Source organism: Sceloporus occidentalis, unplaced genomic scaffold, assembly GCF_023333645.1.
Source record: "Sceloporus occidentalis isolate IW3139 unplaced genomic scaffold, rSceOcc1.0.p SCAF_1, whole genome shotgun sequence".
NCBI classification, from domain to species: domain Eukaryota; kingdom Metazoa; phylum Chordata; class Lepidosauria; order Squamata; family Phrynosomatidae; genus Sceloporus; species Sceloporus occidentalis.
Window position 1 is genome coordinate 168,371,682 of NW_028316981.1, and position 18,017 is coordinate 168,389,698.

General features: G+C 44.3%; 1 protein-coding gene across 1 annotated transcript; it reads right to left on the reverse strand.

Moving 5' to 3' along the window:
- Positions 1-1,885: 1,885 nt before the first annotated feature.
- Positions 1,886-17,430, reverse strand: LOC149322690 (MYG1 exonuclease-like). The gene is made up of 7 exons (XM_089481614.1): positions 17,257-17,430; positions 14,724-14,836; positions 14,010-14,169; positions 11,668-11,817; positions 10,204-10,326; positions 6,896-7,077; positions 1,886-4,248 (listed from the first exon to the last, which is right to left on the reverse strand). The coding sequence occupies exons 1-7, from the start codon at positions 17,410-17,412 to the stop codon at positions 4,074-4,076; spliced, it is 1,059 nt and encodes a 352-aa protein (XP_089337740.1). The 5' UTR covers positions 17,413-17,430; the 3' UTR covers positions 1,886-4,073.
- Positions 17,431-18,017: the final 587 nt, after the last annotated feature.

The following is an 18,017-nucleotide window of genomic DNA, read 5'->3' on the forward strand; positions in this document are numbered from 1 at the left end:
GCTGGCAGGCTGGCAGGTTATTAGGAGGGTGGAAGAGACTGCCCCACTTGGCAGCCTGAGGAGTGGCAGAGGAAAGGGGAATGAGAGAGAAAGACACAGAGGCTGCTGCAGAATGAATGCAGTTTGACATCACTTTAACTGCCATGGCTCCATCATATGGAATCCTGAGATCTGTACGTATTTTGCTGTGACACCAGAGCTATCTTAACAGCGAAGGCTAAATAACTCGCAAGACTCAAATCTCAGATTCCCATCACATTGATCATGGCAGTTAAAGCAGTGTCGAACTATATTCCCTCTGCAATGTAGATGAGGCCAGAGACAGAGTCAGACAGGACATCAGTGTGTATTTATTTGTGTGCACCATGGATTGTGAGCCTTTGAAAGGGATGTTAAGCAAAAACAATGCCACAAACGCCCTTAGAAAGCTGCAATCCAGAGATATTCCAGATTGCTGAGAGTTGACTGAGAGATGTTTTCTCTTCTGAATCAGGCCACCCAGTCTAGTGCTGCCAGCTTAGTTAAGAGCTTGTTGTTAATGTATGTGACAGTCAGCATGATTTTCTTTTCTGCAATATGGTGGCAGCCTGGATTAGCCTGGATTCCGTCCACTGCACTGTTTCTCACTGGTCAAATACTTTTATTCCTTCTCTGTTGTATAATTCTCTTTCCATATTTATTGTTGTTTACAGTGCTATAGTGGTAGTTGGAATGATTTGGGGCACCCTGCTCTGGAATTACCCCCCCCCCCCATAAATGAGCACTCAGAGCAAAAGAACCTCTATGTATTCCATTATTCAGATGAAAAGGATAATCAGGACTATTCTACATTAAACAAAAGGAGCTACATTAATTTATCCAGCCTTTCATTCATCTTCCCCTTTCCTCCTCCTGAAATTCAGAGGGCTTACAATTAAAGCAACTTATGATGAAATTAAATTTATTTAAAACATGTACAGATCTTTTTAAAAAGATTGTTGTTCAAAGGTACAAAGATCTACTTTCAGAATATAATTTATCTATTGCATTAAAAATGATTTAACAGGCAGAAGTGGAATTATGCATACAACAAAATTGTGTGTTGCAGATGCATGTTCCACAACGAGATTCAGTCACTGATGTGTTGTGCAATGTTGCTATTGTGCCTAGGAGTTGTGCAGTGCTGCCATAGCTTCTCTCTCCATGTTGGTACTTGCGGTCTGCTAGGAGGATGTTGGATTGCATCCAAAATCTACCAGCAGTGGAGGTTGCTACCTCCATTTGCGTAAAGCCCTCCTGTTTTGGAAAACACATTGGCTCAAGAACACAGCATTTGCCTCAAGCAGAGCTTGGCTGGGATCCTCTTGGTGATGTGCTTGCGTACAACATGGGGTTATAGACACACCTTTTAAAGTTCGTTGTGCAAAGAGATACCGAATACACATGCACAGGCCTGCTTCAATGGGCTATACATGAGGGAGAATAAAGAGAAGCTATTTACTGTAGGGCATGGGACATCCATGCAGCACAGGGGTAGGCAACCGTTTTGAGCCGGGGGCCGGGTTGCTGTCCCTCAGACAACTGGGGGGCCGACACCAAAAAATAAATAATTAAATACTTTTTAAAAATTTAAATAAATAAATAAACTGGGACAAATGTAGGACAACATTTTCAAATGGTGGACATTTTTTTTAAAAAAGTGGAGGACACGCAAAAAAATTGCTGTTTTTTTAAAAAAATGTTAATATAAATGCATGTTTCTGAGGCGTCTATAGACAATTGCTCCCCTTGCCCCTGCGCACAAGAGGCCAAAGGCCTCGGCGGCAGGGCCGGGCTGGGGCCGGTCCCAAGGCCTCACCGGGCCGCATCCGGCCCGCGGGCCGCAGGTTGCCTACCCCTGATGCAGCATCTAGCTGTATCTAGGAGAAAAACAGTTACTGCTCTCCTGACACTCTGTTGGAAATGCAGAAAGAGCTACATTGTAGTTTTCTTATTCTTTCCTTCCCTTTGCAGTGATGTGTATACACACACAGTGGTATGCCTTTGGCAAGATTCAGTTTTCGTTTGTTGTACCTGTAAAGCACCATGTAAATTGATGGCACTGTATAGATGGATGATGATGTCCCCCATACTTTCCCTTAGCATCTAAATGGCCATGGGACTGTGATCTGCCACTAGGAAGTTGCTTTCTCCATGAGAGAGAAGCAGCAGCCTCTGCCATGCCACCCACGACACCAGAGCAAGCAAAATGTGATGCTTTACCTGCATGATGTAGGATCTCAGCCTATACCTGTCTTACCTGCTTCCTAGAAATTTTAACCTGGCTCTGTAACACATGTGTTTGGGTAACTCTAATATGTATCACATGGGGGCTGCTCTCAAAATGGTCCTTTGCAGAGAACTGTACAATTTGTGCTGTAGAAAGCACATGGCAGTTTTAAAAAGTATTACACTGGTTGCCAGTATGCTCCCAAGGTGAAGTCAGATGCTGGTGACAAACCCTAAATGGCTGGGACCTTGACATTGGTAACAGTGGCCCTCCCTATATATGCCTTCCTAAAGACTGGGGTCTTCTGTGTCCCACCAACGGGAGCAACACAGTAGCACAACAGACATGGGAGAGGGCCTTTTCTGCTGTGGCACGCTGCTTTTGGAGTGCCTTTCCTTTGGAGGCCTGGTTCATGCCTATAGCTTCTTTCTGTCCCCAAGTTAGAGCATAGCATTTTATTAGCCTTTGGGGGTCTAATGATGTTGCCCCAATTTGTACAGCTATATAGTTTAAAATTGCTTTGTCAAATTGTTTAATACACATTTAGGCTGTTACGAATCTTTGGCCAAATGGACAGCGAGACAGACAGACAGTATTTGGTGGGTTGGTGTGTATGTGCCTTCAAGTCAGCTGTCAATTTATGGCAACCCTATTAATTTCATAGGGTTTTCTTAGGCAAGGAATACTCAGAGGTGGTTTTACCAGTTCCTTCCTATGAAACATAGCCTACAGCACCTGGAATTCTTTGGCAATCTCCCATCCAAGTACTAACCATGCATGACTCTGCTTAGCTTCCAAGATCAGAATCAAAATGAATTAATAATTCTTTAAAGTTTATGTCTTTTGCACTAGGCTTCAGGTGGTGGATCTCTAAGAAAACAAAATAGATCTTATATGTCTGATAACTGCCTGTCCCTGGTTTAAAGCATGGAAAGTGGCAGTTGCCCCTTCCAAAGCTCGTAAATCCAGTACACGATGGCAGTCAGTAACACCAGTAAATTTTAGGATGGATTTAGTCCCAGTGCTAAAGATAAAAAAACTATTGATGTGTCTAATATCTCACCAGGAGATGGAGGTAAGAACTCTCTAAATGGTTCAAGAATTAGTAGCATTAGGTGTAAAAGCCAGCCTTCTTTTCTTTTTTAAAGCACATTTCTACATCATAAGGCTATAAACATATGGTAGGTTTAAAATAACAAAGGCTGTGTTTGCTGAAATTTGAAGCCAGAGGGGAGGAAAAAATATTGACAGTGCTTCTGTGCCCTGCATAGACCCTTCTCCTCCCGGCTAGCAAAAACATAAAACAGAGAATGATAAAAATGACAGAACTATGCAAAACAAAAGGAATGGTGCCATCTTTGTGTAGTTTCACTTCATCTATGCTTACTTAGACATCCACCACTTTGTTTCTGAGCCACATGCCATCCGATACACCCTGTTCGTAAGCCCTTTAATCTGGGATTTGTTGCTCTTGCCAAGCTTGTTCCCAAAGAATTCCTCGGAGTTCAGAAAAGTTACCTCTTTGGACTATAGTTCCAGAGCCTCCTCACCAGCATGGCCAGTGGTCTTGTTGGTTGGTGATTCTGGGAGATGTATTTACAATGAACTTTTTCATACTTTGGAACTATTTCACTCTGTAATGGTTATGGCATGGCTTTCGAGGATTTGCCACTAACCCTTTGAGTGCAGTTATACTTGTTGCTCTGTTAGACAAATCACACGCAAACATTGCTTTGCTTTTTTTAAAAGAAAAACAACCTCAAATTTATAGCAATCTGACAAAACAAACGACTGCTAGAAGTCCGAATGGGTGATGCCCAGCTCCTCAGTTAGTGTCAGTCTTCTGAGCCAGGGTCTTTCGTGCCATTTCCAATGCACCTTCCTTCGTGTGGTTCCCTCCAATGAAGCCACTGGAGTGCACAAAGACACAGCCGGGGATCCCGCTGACCTCAGAGAGCTCCTCATCTCGCAAACCCTGCCACTCCTCCAAAAGTGACAATCTGTGGAGAAGTTAAAGAAGTCAGTCTGGAGAAACCAGGGGAGCTTATCTTAGTCTCACATCTGACTTATGATGTTGTGTGCCTTCAAGTCATTTCTGACTTACGGTGACCCTAAGGTGGACCTATCACGGGGTTTTCTTGGCAGGATTTGTTCAGAAGGAGTTTGCCATTGCCTTCCCCTGAGGCTGAGAGAGTGTGACTTGCCCATGGCCACCTAGTGGATTTCCACTGTATTCTCCAAAAATAGAGCCAATGCTCAAACTTCTATACCACACTGGCTCTACATCTGATTGGCCTCCTCTGTTTTATAAATCTGATGCAGCTTATCCTTGTTCACAAGGTTGTCTTCCCCATCACCTGCCGTGATGTGTTTTTATCCTGTTTCTTTTTAATTATGTTTTAAATGTATTTTAAATACTTTCTGTTGTGTGCCTTCAAGTTGTTTCCAACTTATGGCAACCTTAAGGTGAACTATCACAGAGTTTTCATGGCAAAATTTGTTCAGAGGGAGTTTGCCTTTGCTTTCTTCTAAGGATGAGAATGTGACTCACCCAAGATCATCCAGTGGATTTCCATACCTGAGTGGGGATTTGAACACTGGTCTCCAGAGTCATAGTCCAACATTACACCACACTGGCCCTCCAAACTGTTTTTAACTATCTAATTTTAATAGTACAATGGACACTTGGTATCCACTGGGGTTTGGTTCCAGGCCCCTTCATGAATACCAAAATCCGTGGATGCATAGTAATACAAAGGCATAGTAAAACGGTGTCCCTTATATAAAATGGCAAAATCAAGGTTTGCTTTTTGGAATTTACACATTTTAAAAATATTTTCAAGCCGTGGACGCATGACTCCATGGACAGAATATCTGTGGATAAGGAGGGCTGACTGTATTGGTGTTTAATTGTCTTTTAACTTTTGTAATGTACATTTTAGCAAATTTCTATTTTCAGTTTTGTAAGTTGCCTTGGGTCACTTGGTGGGATATAAAATGAATAAATGAATGAGGCTACAGCCTGTTCCCAATGACTGAATCAGTAAGCCTCCCTTGTATTTGCTGAGAAAAACGGAGTTGTTGTATGGCAGCAAATTGTTTTTGCCCATCTGTGACTGTACAGCTTCTGGTGTTTGCATTTTTAATCATTGTTCACAGTATGAATTCTTTCATTTTTTGTTCGTTTGTTTTAAAATTAAGGGTTTATATTCTGCCCTTCAGCCCTTAAAGAGCAATCGGGGCAGTTTACAAGGACTTCAGACATCAGAATAGAGTAGAGCAGCTGTATTCCAAGTAGAGCTGCTGGACTGCCTGGCCAAGTGGTGTCTATGCTGAATATCAGTGGGTTTCAGAGAAGGGTGTTTTCTATTCTTACCCAGAGATGGCAGGGACTGAATCTGCAGATTTCTGCACAAAAAACTATTGCTTGCCCACTGAGCTGTAGCCCTTGCCCAATATACCTCATTGTTGTAGTTGTTCTATGCCTTCAACTCCTTTTTGATTTATGGTGATCCTAAGGTGAATCTATCACAGAGTTTTCTGGGGCTGAGTGTGTGTGACTCACCCAAGGTCACCCAGGGGTTTCCATGGCTGAACAGGGATTGAAACACTAATCTCCAGAGTCCTAGTCCAGCACTCAAAGCGATACACCACACTAGCTCACTATACCCCATAAAGATATAAAATAATAAACAGGGTTCAAATATATTGAAACCCAGCTTGATTTCTCAGAAGCTATTGCAAGTCTGTAGCAGCAAAAGCTAATATAGGTCAGAATTCTGTTAGGGACATGCACATGTATAACTGTTCCTTATGCATGGACATATCTTTTTTCAAGTGCTATGGGTTATTCCCTCCCTCTAGCCCCCCACAGTGCCTAAACGTGCACTAGCAACTTATTGCAAAGCCATTCACACCACCTTTCTGTGCTTCATGGAGAGAAGGATGGATCGGAAAAGTAGCTGGCTAAATCTCCATAGCCTGGAACACAATGATGGCATCAGTGTTGAGATCAATTGGGGGGGGGGGGGGCGCTCTAGAGGTCTCAGTGCTGCTGTGATCATTTTGTATCTGCCTATGGGGATGTAGCCAGACACTCCCCAATTCTGCTCACTGTGAGGCATGGAATGGTCATGTGGGGCAACTTCAGGAGCTTTATAGTAAGTCAGGGCTCATAATAGCATAGGTCCACAGGTGGATATTTATACTATGTTGAGGGGATGTTGGATTGAGACCAAAACATTCTTTGACACTGCAAAGGATAACATTTACTGTGGCATAGGCTTTTGTAGGCCATGGTGCCCCCCGTGTAAGGCAGCTCCTTCTTCCCTGGATGCTCAAGGGCAGCCAGAAGCAGTAACACCAACAGGATCCCAACTGCTGTGGGTGTGCTTAGTAACATCTTCCATCCCTCTTCCCTTGCCCAGCTCCCTTCAACATCTCTGCATCTCAGATAGTAATTCAACAAAATAGAAAGAAGACTTATACCCATGGTATATACACCTTTAAGATGTCATCACAATCACTTCTGATCTTAAAGAAGTACAAGCTGAAGATATGGAGCATTGCGAGAGCCCTGGTGTTTCAAAACTGTTCTCACCACCACCCTGAGATATAGTGCAAGGGCACTTGGAAGCCCCTACTTACCGGTTCTGGAAGGTACGCAAGCCAGCAGGAACACACTGTACTCGCCACTGTCCACCCAGATCAGTGTACAAGATAAATTTGAGAGGCTTCTTCACATCCATCTCTTGCTCTAGGGTGAAAAGATGCTCCTTCCATGGGCAACCACCCTGGGCCAGCACCAGAATCTCACCGCTGGGGTCAATCTGCCAATGGAAAAGACAGACTTCATTCAAGGTCACACTATATTAATGGCTCACTTTCCAGGGTTTTTTTTTTATGAGCAGAATATAGATCTTGATTCACATATGACTTCAGGGCAAACTATGTCATCTATCCATCTATGTTCTATTAAGTTCAGTGGCACTATCAGCTGCTAGAGGTGTTTGCCTCTTTCTCTTTGCTTCCAGTGTTCAAAATTATATTGGAAGGAGACATGGAAATGTTTACCTCTCTGCTAATGGTTCTAGAACTGGAGAGAATGAAAAGTGGACCTCTACTAGAGTGGCCAGAGAATGCATATACACTGGTGCCTCGGGATACGAAATGATCGGGTTACGAAATTTCTGGGATACGAAAAAGTTGGATTGGCAAAAACTGTTTCGGGTTACGAAATATTTTTCGGGTTACGAAATTCATTTCGGCGTGAAATTCAAATGCTGCAAAGTGCAGCTATAGGCTTTCCAGTGCTAACGGATTATTTTTCGGGTTACGAAATTTTCGGGTTACGAAAGGAATGGCGGAACGAATTAATTTCGTAACCCGAGGCACCAGTGTAACTTCCGTGCTGCTCTGTGTGCCATTTTGTGTGACACAATAGACCACCACAACATCCTCTTGGAATGCCTGAGAAAGCTAGGAATTGGAGGCACTGCTTTGCAGTGGTTCCATTCCTTCCTCTCAGGTAGATTCCAGAGGGTGATGCTTAGGGACAGCTGCCCTTCAAAAACAGAGCTTAACTGCGGCATCCCTCAGGGTGTCATCCTGTCCCCAATGTTATTCAACATCTATATGAAGCCGCTGGGAGAAATCATCCGTAGACATGGAGCGGGGTGTTATCAGTATGCTGATGACACCCAAATATACTTCTCCATGTCTCGGTCATCAGCAATGACGACAGATGGCATTTCTCCCCTCAATCAATGTCTTGCAGCAGTAATGGACTGGATGAGGGAAACAAGCTCAAGCTGAATCCAGACAAAACAGAAGTACTTACGGTAGGGCCCCCCCAAACCAGGTATCGGGCTGCAACCTCCAGTCCTAGAGGGGTTCATGTTCCCCTCAAAGGACTGTGTTCGCAGCTTAGGAGTGCTTCGTGACTCATCGCTTCAGATGAGAAATCAGGTGAATGCAACGGTCAAGAGTGCCTGTTATCAGCTCCGGCTGATACGTCAGCTGCGCCCTTTCCTGGAAAGGGGTGACCTTGAAACGGTAGTACATGCACTGGTAACCTCAAGACTTGATTTTTGCAATGTGCTCTACATGGGGCTACCCTTGTGCCTAGTCTGGAAAACGGCAGCCAGATTGATTACAGGAACAACTAGGAGTGACTATATTACACCTATATTGAAATCACTCCACTGGTTGCCTATTCGTTTCCGGGCACAGCACAAGGTGTTGGTCATTACCTTTAAAGCCCTCCATGGCTTGGGCCCAACCTACTTAAGGGATCACCTCCTTCCGTATAATCCGCCCCGCACCCTCAGATCCTCTGGGAGGAATTTGTTGCAATCCACAAAGACCAGATTGACGGCGACCTCCTAAATGATGTTTTCCGCAATTGCTCCCACTTTATGAAATGGCCTGCCAGACGAGATCCGTCAAATTACCAACCTTGAGAGCTTCAAGAAAGCTGTCAAGACGGATCTCTTCCGGCAGGCCTTCCCGGAATAGATCCCAGCCATGGAACGCTCCCCCCACAGTCATATACAAGCGAAGAATATGCCCACTGTTATTTTATTATTGTAGTATTGTTTTTAGATTTTTATCGTCTGTAATTTTAATGGATGAAATTGTTTAATCTTTTTTTAAGGGGGGGGGAATTGTATATATTGTATTTTTTAAAAAGGTTGTACGCCGCTTTCATTGTGGAAACAAAAAGCAGGATATAAATTAAAGTTTTATTTTATTATTATTATTATTATTATTTTATTTTGCTCCTTAGCATCTTTGCTATGGATACACAGCAAAACAGCATACACATCATAAATTACAATAGAAATTTATACCATTATGTATGTGAGAGATGCTTCTGCATAAAAAGACAGTGCTGACTGACAACAGGGTTTCTGAAGTGTATTAAAAGATGTGTTGGTGAACCTGATGGCATCTGTACCAGACAATTATTGTACTTTGATACCACTTGGCTCCATCCTATGGAATCTTCAGATTTGTAATTTTATGAGGGATTTCGAATTTTCTGCCACGCTAATATTCTCTGTACTGTTTCAATCCTAGCATATGTGCTGTCGAAGCAAACAATTTATCAAAGCCTATTATTTAATAATAATAGGGGTGCAAACTGTCTGGAAAACCTGACGATCTCAAAATGCCACATAATCAAAGCCTGGATTGTCATTATCTCTTTAACTGCACTGGATGGTTGCTTCCAAGGAATTCCTTACAAAACTCTTCTTTGTTCATGTGGGGATGGATCAATAGAGTCCTTATCTTGTGCTTTTCTTTTGTAGTTTTTATAGAGACAAGAAAATAAGACATATAAGTTCTCTTGTATAAATTCCCTGGAAGGTCTTCTAATTGGCACTAGATTTATTTATGAGCAGATGCTAATACATGTGTGAAAGAAATGGCTGCAATGTTTCTTCTCTCTGCTGCCCAGTTTTATAAAAATATGATTCAGATCCAAAATAAAATTTTGTGTTTTTTCTCCTCTTTTTAATTACACATTTCTTATGTTTTAAGATTTTAAGTGACTGCTTTTAAGTAAAAGCTTAAGTAAATATTTTAAGTAACAGCAACTTTCTCTGTCTGTTTTCTATTGTATAGTTTTTGTATTCTGTATTATATAATCGACATCTCATGTTTTGATGGTCCGTGATTGTATAATAAATACAATATTGTACAAAAATGCCTGCCAGAGAGCTCTTGTGCCTCACCAAACTACAAAGTAGAATCAAAGCACTATAACTGTGCAATGTGGATACATGCCAGTGCTTTCATGGCCTCCAGATTTGTTGGACTAGAATTCCCCCTCCCCGCCAAAGCTAGAACTAATGCAAGTTGCAGTCCAACAACATCAACCACTCATACCTTTGACCTTGCCTAGTCTTATGGAGTCATGTGGGAAAAGTGCTAGAGGAAGTCATGTGTACCTCAAAGCGTTGCTGGATGGCCTCCTCTACGAGGGTGCGAGCAGGAAGCCATGCACGGTAATAGTAATCCAGACGGTCCAAGAACTCTTTGCCCACCAGCTCCATGGCCTTCTGGAAACCTACCTGGGGAAGACAGTACAGAACTGGAGAATGGCCCATACAATGTGCATGAATTATAGTAAGAGGTGTCTTGAAGTTTCAAGTTCAAGATGCTCTTGTTGGCAATGAATGGATGTAAAAAAGCCATGGGAAGGTCAGGGCTGAAGATCCAGTATGAGCTGCTTGCTGCTTTCAGACATCATAGCACTTGACCAATGCCAGATTCATTCTGACAGAACACTTGAGGCCCAATGCTCACAACTGTTTCATAGAGTTTAACAGAGGCCATTATAAACTGCTCCACAGAATCAACCCTCAAGGTCCAACCCAGCAGATAGTCTGTGGATCTTAAGGATACAACACTGTTGCCACACAGCCAGCCTACATCAGATCTTTGCTTAGTAAATTCAATTAAAACAGGCTTACTATTTTCATGCCAGAGTCAAGAGTTGGAATCCTGTTGGTGGCTTATGCTGATGGAACCAGTATAGCCTCACATTATGGCAAAAACACTCTGTTCTAACTAGACAATGACTACCTGTTAGCTGATGAAACAGCCTGACTTCATCAGCTAACAGGGAATTTTTGAGAGTAGCATTAGCAAACAGCACCCTCAGATGTCAGTAGGAACCTCAGAAAGATAATAGCTAAGCCCTGAGGCTCCCTTCAGAAATGATAGTAGTGTGCTTCTGAGCAACACTGCATCCAGGGCATTATGGGAAACTAGAAAATGGTACCTTATTGATGCTAACTGGAGAACTATTGTTTGCTGTTGATGCAGCCTCCAACCAGATGAGCTCACTTTAGACCACAGAGGGTCTTCTTGAACCTAGAGCTGGCCCTAACTAGGGAGGAAAAATGGTTTTGTTACTGGCTGGATTCTCCTCCTTAAAAACAAGCATATGATAACATGAAGAAAGATAGATACCAACACGCCTCACTTGCTTTGAGGCCTAGATCCTTGAAGCAAGTTTGCTCTCACATGATGCTACCCATCCACTGAAGTCACTTTCAAAGGTTCTGCTCTAGATCCCCCCACCATCTGAGGTGAGTACTGACTGGAGAGAAGACCTTCTCTATCAAGATCCCAGATGTGAGACACTCTCCTGAAGGAGAATTCTTGGCGTCTTTATTGCTATGTCTCTTGGCACCAAGCAAGACTGGTTTTTCTCCCAGGCCTTAAAAGTTTAATTGTTTTAAATGCCACTTCTATTACTTTCATTTTAAAAATTGCCACTTGACTTATTTTTTTATGTCATCTTCTCCTTCTTGTTATGTAAGGAGCTGTGGAAACAAGGACGAGGGGCGTCACAGACATTTTAAAACACAGAAATAAAAGCTGCTTCCAACCTTTTGGATTCCTACCTCTGTGTCCTGATCCTTGTCATTCCAACGGGGGTTCAGGTACCCGACTCTGGCACTCACATTAGTGGTCATGGCATAGCGGGGCTCTCCTTCCCACTGGGAGATGCCATTGTCTATTGCATCAATCTCCTCCACAAAGTTCTCATATAGCTAAGAGGAAAGAGAAAGTGTCACTTCAGTGAGAGGTCCCAGAGAATTTGCTTTTGGGACACAAGGTCAGGTGGAGCCTGCCCTTTCATCTTTGCTTCTATTCTGCAGAGTGGGGCAAAGAAGCCCCATTCATATAAAATTTGAAAATGCTCACCAAAGATCAGCTCAAAATATTTGCTTGCTTGATGTGAAACATTCCCAAGTCAAGGTGCAGATGAGTCAAAGCTAGTCAAAGTTATTTTTGCACCTGAGGCAGAAAATTCTATGCCCTGCCCTGACAATAAATACATTAAAGTAGTAACAAATGAAACCACTAATAATTTTCTGCCCTGTGACACGCCAAGTTACCTGCTTCACTTTATTTAATTATAAATTTGGCCCTGAGTCAAAGGTTAGAGACTGAAAGCAATGGGGTGCCATAGATGAGTCCATTCCTTTCTCACATGAGTGGCCTTTCTGATCCTCCCTCCCTGCCCTCCTCTCCAATGCTAATACACAAAGGCACTATGAAAGAACCACAGCAAGCCTCTAACTCCCTATACTATACAAACCAACACAGGTGAATGACTCTATTTATACACTAAATATACCAAATCAGAAATAAACTAGGGTCCAAAACACACTGCAGAAACAATCTAGTTTGAGATTGCTTTAACTGCCCTGGTTCAGTGCTATGGAATCCTGGAATTTGTAGTTTTGTGAGACATTTAGCCTTTTCTGTCAGAGAACTCTGGTGCCACAATAAACTACAATTCCCAGGACCCCCTAGCACTGAGCCAGGGCAGTTAAAGAGGTTTCAAACTGGATTATTTCTGCAATGTGTTTTGGATCTAGATGAACTATTCCCACAATAGGTGATCCTATATATAACAAACTGTTTCTACAATTACAGTGGGCCCTTCTTATCTGTGGACTTGCCATCCGCAGATCCCAGCATCCGCGGGTCCCAGCTGCCGCCACAGCCTTCCTTCTCTTCCTCCTTACAGTTCTTCTTGCAATCGCTGCAGCTGCTGCCTTCCTCCTCCTCTTCCTCCTCCTCCTAGCAGTTCTCCTGGTCGTCATCGTCCTCCTCCTCGCAATTCGTGCTACTGCCCGAGAAGCTTCTGTAGATTGGGGCAGCTGCCCACAGGGCTGTGAACAGCCATGTTGCTGTTGGCAGAAGCTGTTTTTCATGGTCGGCAACAGCAATTACAAGGAGGAGGAGGAGGAGGAGGAGGAGGAGGAGGAGGAGGAGGAGGACGATGACTAGGAGGACTGCTAGGAGGAGGAGGAAGGAAGCAGCAGCAGCAGTGATTGCAAGGAGGGGAAGGACGAAGAAGACTGCTAGGAGGAGGAGGAGGGAGGTGGTGGCATCAGCGGCAACCTCCTGGGTCACCCTCCTGGCAGAGGACTCCCTGGAAGGGAGGGAGGGAGGAAGAAGGATGGATGGATGGCAGCCCTGCCCACTGCCCTCAATGTTGCTGCCACCGCCTCCCTTGGCAACCCCCTCTTCTGCCTGCTGCCAGTCTCTTCTGCTGAGGCTGGCCTCCTTGGAGGAGGTCACCAAGGTGGTGGCAGCGGCCAGGAGAGGGACCCAGCAGGTTGCCACTGCTGCCACCGCCACCACCAGAGAGCGAGGAGGAGTAGGGAAGTGGCTTCCAGGGAGCACTGTCGCCTGGAGGGAAGCAGAGAGGTCGGAGCTCCCCCTCTCCACACTTGCCACTGCCCTCCTGTCAGTGCACTGGGAGGCCTGCATTGACCTCTCCACAGCCCACCACCCCCTCTTTGTCCCTAATGGCAGCACAGCCTCATGCACATGCCACCATTGGGCACAACAGACTTAAGCATCTGTGGATTTTGGTATCTGCGCGCAGGGGGCGGGCAGACCAATTCCCGCAGATATTGTGGGTCAACTGTATATGCATCACATTAAAAATATTAAATAAACATGACATGAATAAATTCATGACAAAAACTCAAAACCGGCATAAAAAGGACAATTTAATTGCTAATAACAAACTGCAGCTTTAATTCATAAACAATTAATTCATAAAATCAAATTACCCTACATTAATTAATCCACAGACAAATTCATGGATGGTCTCAAAACTCTGTAAAGAGAACAGTAAAAATACCAACAATAATTTCAGTCATCAAAAATAGTTTGTATAAATGAAACCTTGTTCACAGGCACTTCTCTCTGAGGCCCATACCTTGTCATAGAGCACATGCACGACAGGATCTTCATCCTTGAGGCCCAACTGGTTGGCCAGAATCTGGGAGCCAAAATGGCAGTACACCAGCCCTGCACTGCTCAGCTTGGTCTGCCATGGTTTATCAGGTTTCAGGCTGTGCATTGACTCTCCAAATGACCTGTGAGGAGCAAGGGGAGATCAGGGGAGACCAGTCAAATACATGTAAGCCAGGCTTGTCCCACCAGGGGTGTTTCTAGGGAAGAATGGGGGATATAGACCACACCAGACGACACCCTAACGGGCGGATGACACTGCTGCTCCCTAAACATCTGCTTTTTGGCAGAAACGGCTATGGCATTCACCTGCATCCTTTAAAATGCTGGAGCTCAGATGAAGAGATGATATGAATGGGGTGAGGCTTAGTGGGAGGAGAAAGGAGAGGCCCCAGGTTTTTAAATTTCTTTAAAAAATTATTTTTTTTAAAAAAAATGACTTTTTTATTCTTTAAATTTTTATTTAAAAACATCACATTCTACCAAATTTTCATTTTAACCACATTAAACTATGTACATGCAAATATATTTGGGTTGTGCATATGACATAATAATTTAAAGATATAATTTTAATTTTGCTAGTTGTCTACATCCCAAATGTTGCCATTATATTCAACTGTACGCCCCAATAAGAAGCACACAAACAGAATATGTGGATACCAGGACCTTCCAACATTACCTCTGGTGATGGTCATAGCGATGCCTCTGAGGGTCATACTCTCCTCCAACATCCACCACCACATCACATCCTGACAACAGTTGTGGGTCCCGTGTCCTGATAATCTCTGCATCCTGGGGAAACAGCAGGGTGACAACACATACAAACTATGAAACAAAACAAGCCTTGGTGCCGTGTTGGCCATCTATCTTGTGGTCTCTGATCATATTGCTCTTTCTCCCACTAATCAGATATCAGCTTTGCACTAATGCTCTTTCATGCAAGTTTTGGAGTTACAAAGTATGCTTCTTTAGGCAGCTTGAGTCTGTATGACAAACCCTTCTGTGTAATCTGAAAGTTTACACCTGTTGTTCCATGGATGGTAGACATGAAGGCTTCTGGATCACAGATTATCAATGATTGCAAAATTGTTTTTTTCCATAATAGGTATGGGACAACCTAATAAGGACATTATGTTTGAGATCTTGGATCCCACTAAAAGGTAAAGGTAGTCCCTTGACAATATTGTCTACCCATAACCAACTGTAGGGGGTGGTGCTCATCTCCATTACTAAGCCAAAGAGCCAGCGTGCATGACTGCACCGAATGCTGTTAGATCACACTGGTGCAGCATATAGTTCCACCAGTCGTAAGTCTACTCCACCCCAAGTTCTACAATTTCTGCAGCCAGGTTGCCAGCTCTATCTCCTATACATGTTTAGTGGGCAGGAAAGGATTGGGGATTTGGGGTGTGTGTGTCCTGTCAGTGTGCAGCTATGTTCTAAAGACCCCAAGAGGTCCAAGGAAATTGCCTGCTCCATCGTTTAACTGGCTACAGGAATACATCTAGATGCTGCCTGAATGCATTCCCCCCTCCCCCCTCCAGCCATTAAACAGCCATGGGAGGAACCCAGACATTCCAGCAAGGTTGAGGGGGTTACCGTGGTCAGCAGAAGTCGATTCCAAAGTTTGCATGGACCATAAAAATGCATACACCTACACATGTCAGTAACAGAATATCAGCTATGTAAGTCCATGAGAGTAGTGTAGTGGTTTCAGTATTGGACTATGATTGTGGAGAACAGGATTCTAATCCCTGCTCAGCCATAAAAACCCACTGGGAGACCTTGGGCAAGTCACACTCTCTCAGCCTCAGAGGATGGCTATGGCAAACCTCCTCTGAAGAAACTTACCAAGAAAATCCCATGAAAGATTTGGCTTGGGGTCACCATAGCTCAGAAATGACTTGAAGGCACATAAGAATGAACAACTATATGTCTACGTGTTTGTGTGCATACAGACAAGCACAGATAGTACTGGCCACAGAAATCAGAAATGTATAAGAAACTGGACTTTTAAAAGATCATCTCTGCACAAGCATCTAGTTCTTAGGAAGGTGACAGTAGTTTAATGGATAGGGGACACGCATGGTGAAATCACTGAAACCAGAGGGTTGAAGTAGGGGAGAGGATAAGATTTATTATGAGCACGAGTTTTGCATAGCCTTCCCCTCATTTCCCACCCTCTTGCAAGAAAGGACACAACAACTGTATTTGTAGGTTTTCATATAACATACACGTATTAGCTTTTCTTACTGCAGAATCCTGATTTCTTTTTCAACAGAAAAACACACAGGATGTTGGAAACGGAAAGACATAAACCATGAGCAACAGGAATGAAGGCCGTGCTTGTTTTGTGTTCAGTATAAGGCCCATTGCAAATTTCTATTGACAGAGTCAAACGCAACACTGAAACCAATGAAGGCAGTAAAGAACTGGTGTCTGGTTGTTGAATATTTTGAAACCAAATGGGACAGGATGAGACGATTATTTATAACTGAGCTTCCTTTACTGGATCCAGACTGCTCCTCGTTGTTGTTGTTGTGTGCCTTCAAGTCATTCCTGACTTATGGAGACCCTAAAGCAACCCTGTCATGGGGTTTTCTTGGCAAACTTTGTTCAGAGGAGGTTGCCAAATTAAGGGGAAACGCAGTTCAAAGAGGGGGAAGCATTTAGTACCCTGGAGGCCATAGTTTTACTCTGGCTCAATGAAATCTTAATGTGTTGAGTCTCCAATCCAGGTGAGGGTTATTGTGAAGTTTTTGTGCCTCAGAGGCTGCTTGCTGCCGCCACACTGCAGGATTGACGCAGTTTGACACCACTTTTAACTGCCATGGCATCATGCTATGGGATTCTGGGGGTTTGTAGTTTGTTGTGGCACCAGGGCTCTCTGACAGAGAAGGGTAAAGCGCTCAGAAAACTACAGATCCCAGAATTCCAAAGCACTGGGCCATAGCAGTTAAAGCAGTGTGGTTGCAGCAGCCTCTCCCTGTGTAGAATGAAAGACTGTGTAGACTGTGTGAGTGCCTACAACTCCCATCAGCCCTTGCCAGCTATTTCCCTTTTGCCTACAACTCCCATCAGCCCTTGCCAGCTATTTCCCTTTTGCCTACAACTCCCATCAGCCCTTGCCAGCACAGCCAGCGGCAAGGGATCATGGGAGATGCAGTCCGAGGATCGCCTTCCTGCAGAATGGCTCTTGGAGACGGGCCTACCTGGTAGGAGGGCAGGAGCCGGAGGAGGAAGCAGGCCAGGGCCTCGTCGCAGTGGAAGGTGCCCCCGTGGGTGCCGATGCGGGCCGGGCGGGGGCGCTTCGGGCCGGGCATGAGGCGCAAACTCCGGCGAGGAAGCACGGACAACACTCGGAGCATGCGCAGAGGAGCGAGAGAGGCCGAAGAGAGGCTAGCGCTCGGAGCATGCTCAGAAGAGCGAGGGAGACCGAAGCGTGGCCTCTCTCTGCAGCCCATTTTTACCATATTCCTGGGACTAAACGCGCACACAGAATTGCAATGCAGCTCCATTGGGGTGGCTGTATTTATGTTGTTGTTATTGTTATTATGTGCCTTCAAGTCGTTTCTGACTGATGGCGACCCTAAGGTGGACCTGTCATGGGGTTTTCTTGGCATGTTCGCCTTTGCCTTCCTCTGAGGCTGAGAGAGTGTGGCTTATTGCCCAAGGTCACCCAATGGGTTTCCATGGCTGAGACAGGATTTGAACCCTGGTCTAGTCCAGAGGGCAATGCTCAAACCACTGCCACCACAGTGGCTCTCATGCTTGTTTAGGGGTTTTGATATATGGATGAAGAGCTGTTGTGATTTGGGCGTTAGGCTATAATAACTCTGGAGGCCAAGGTGCAAAACACACTGTAGAAATAATCCAGTCTGAAACCGCTTCATCCACCCTGGCTCAGTGCTGTGGAATCCTGGCATTTGTAGTTTATTGTGGCCCCAGAGCGCTCTGGCAGGGACCATGATGA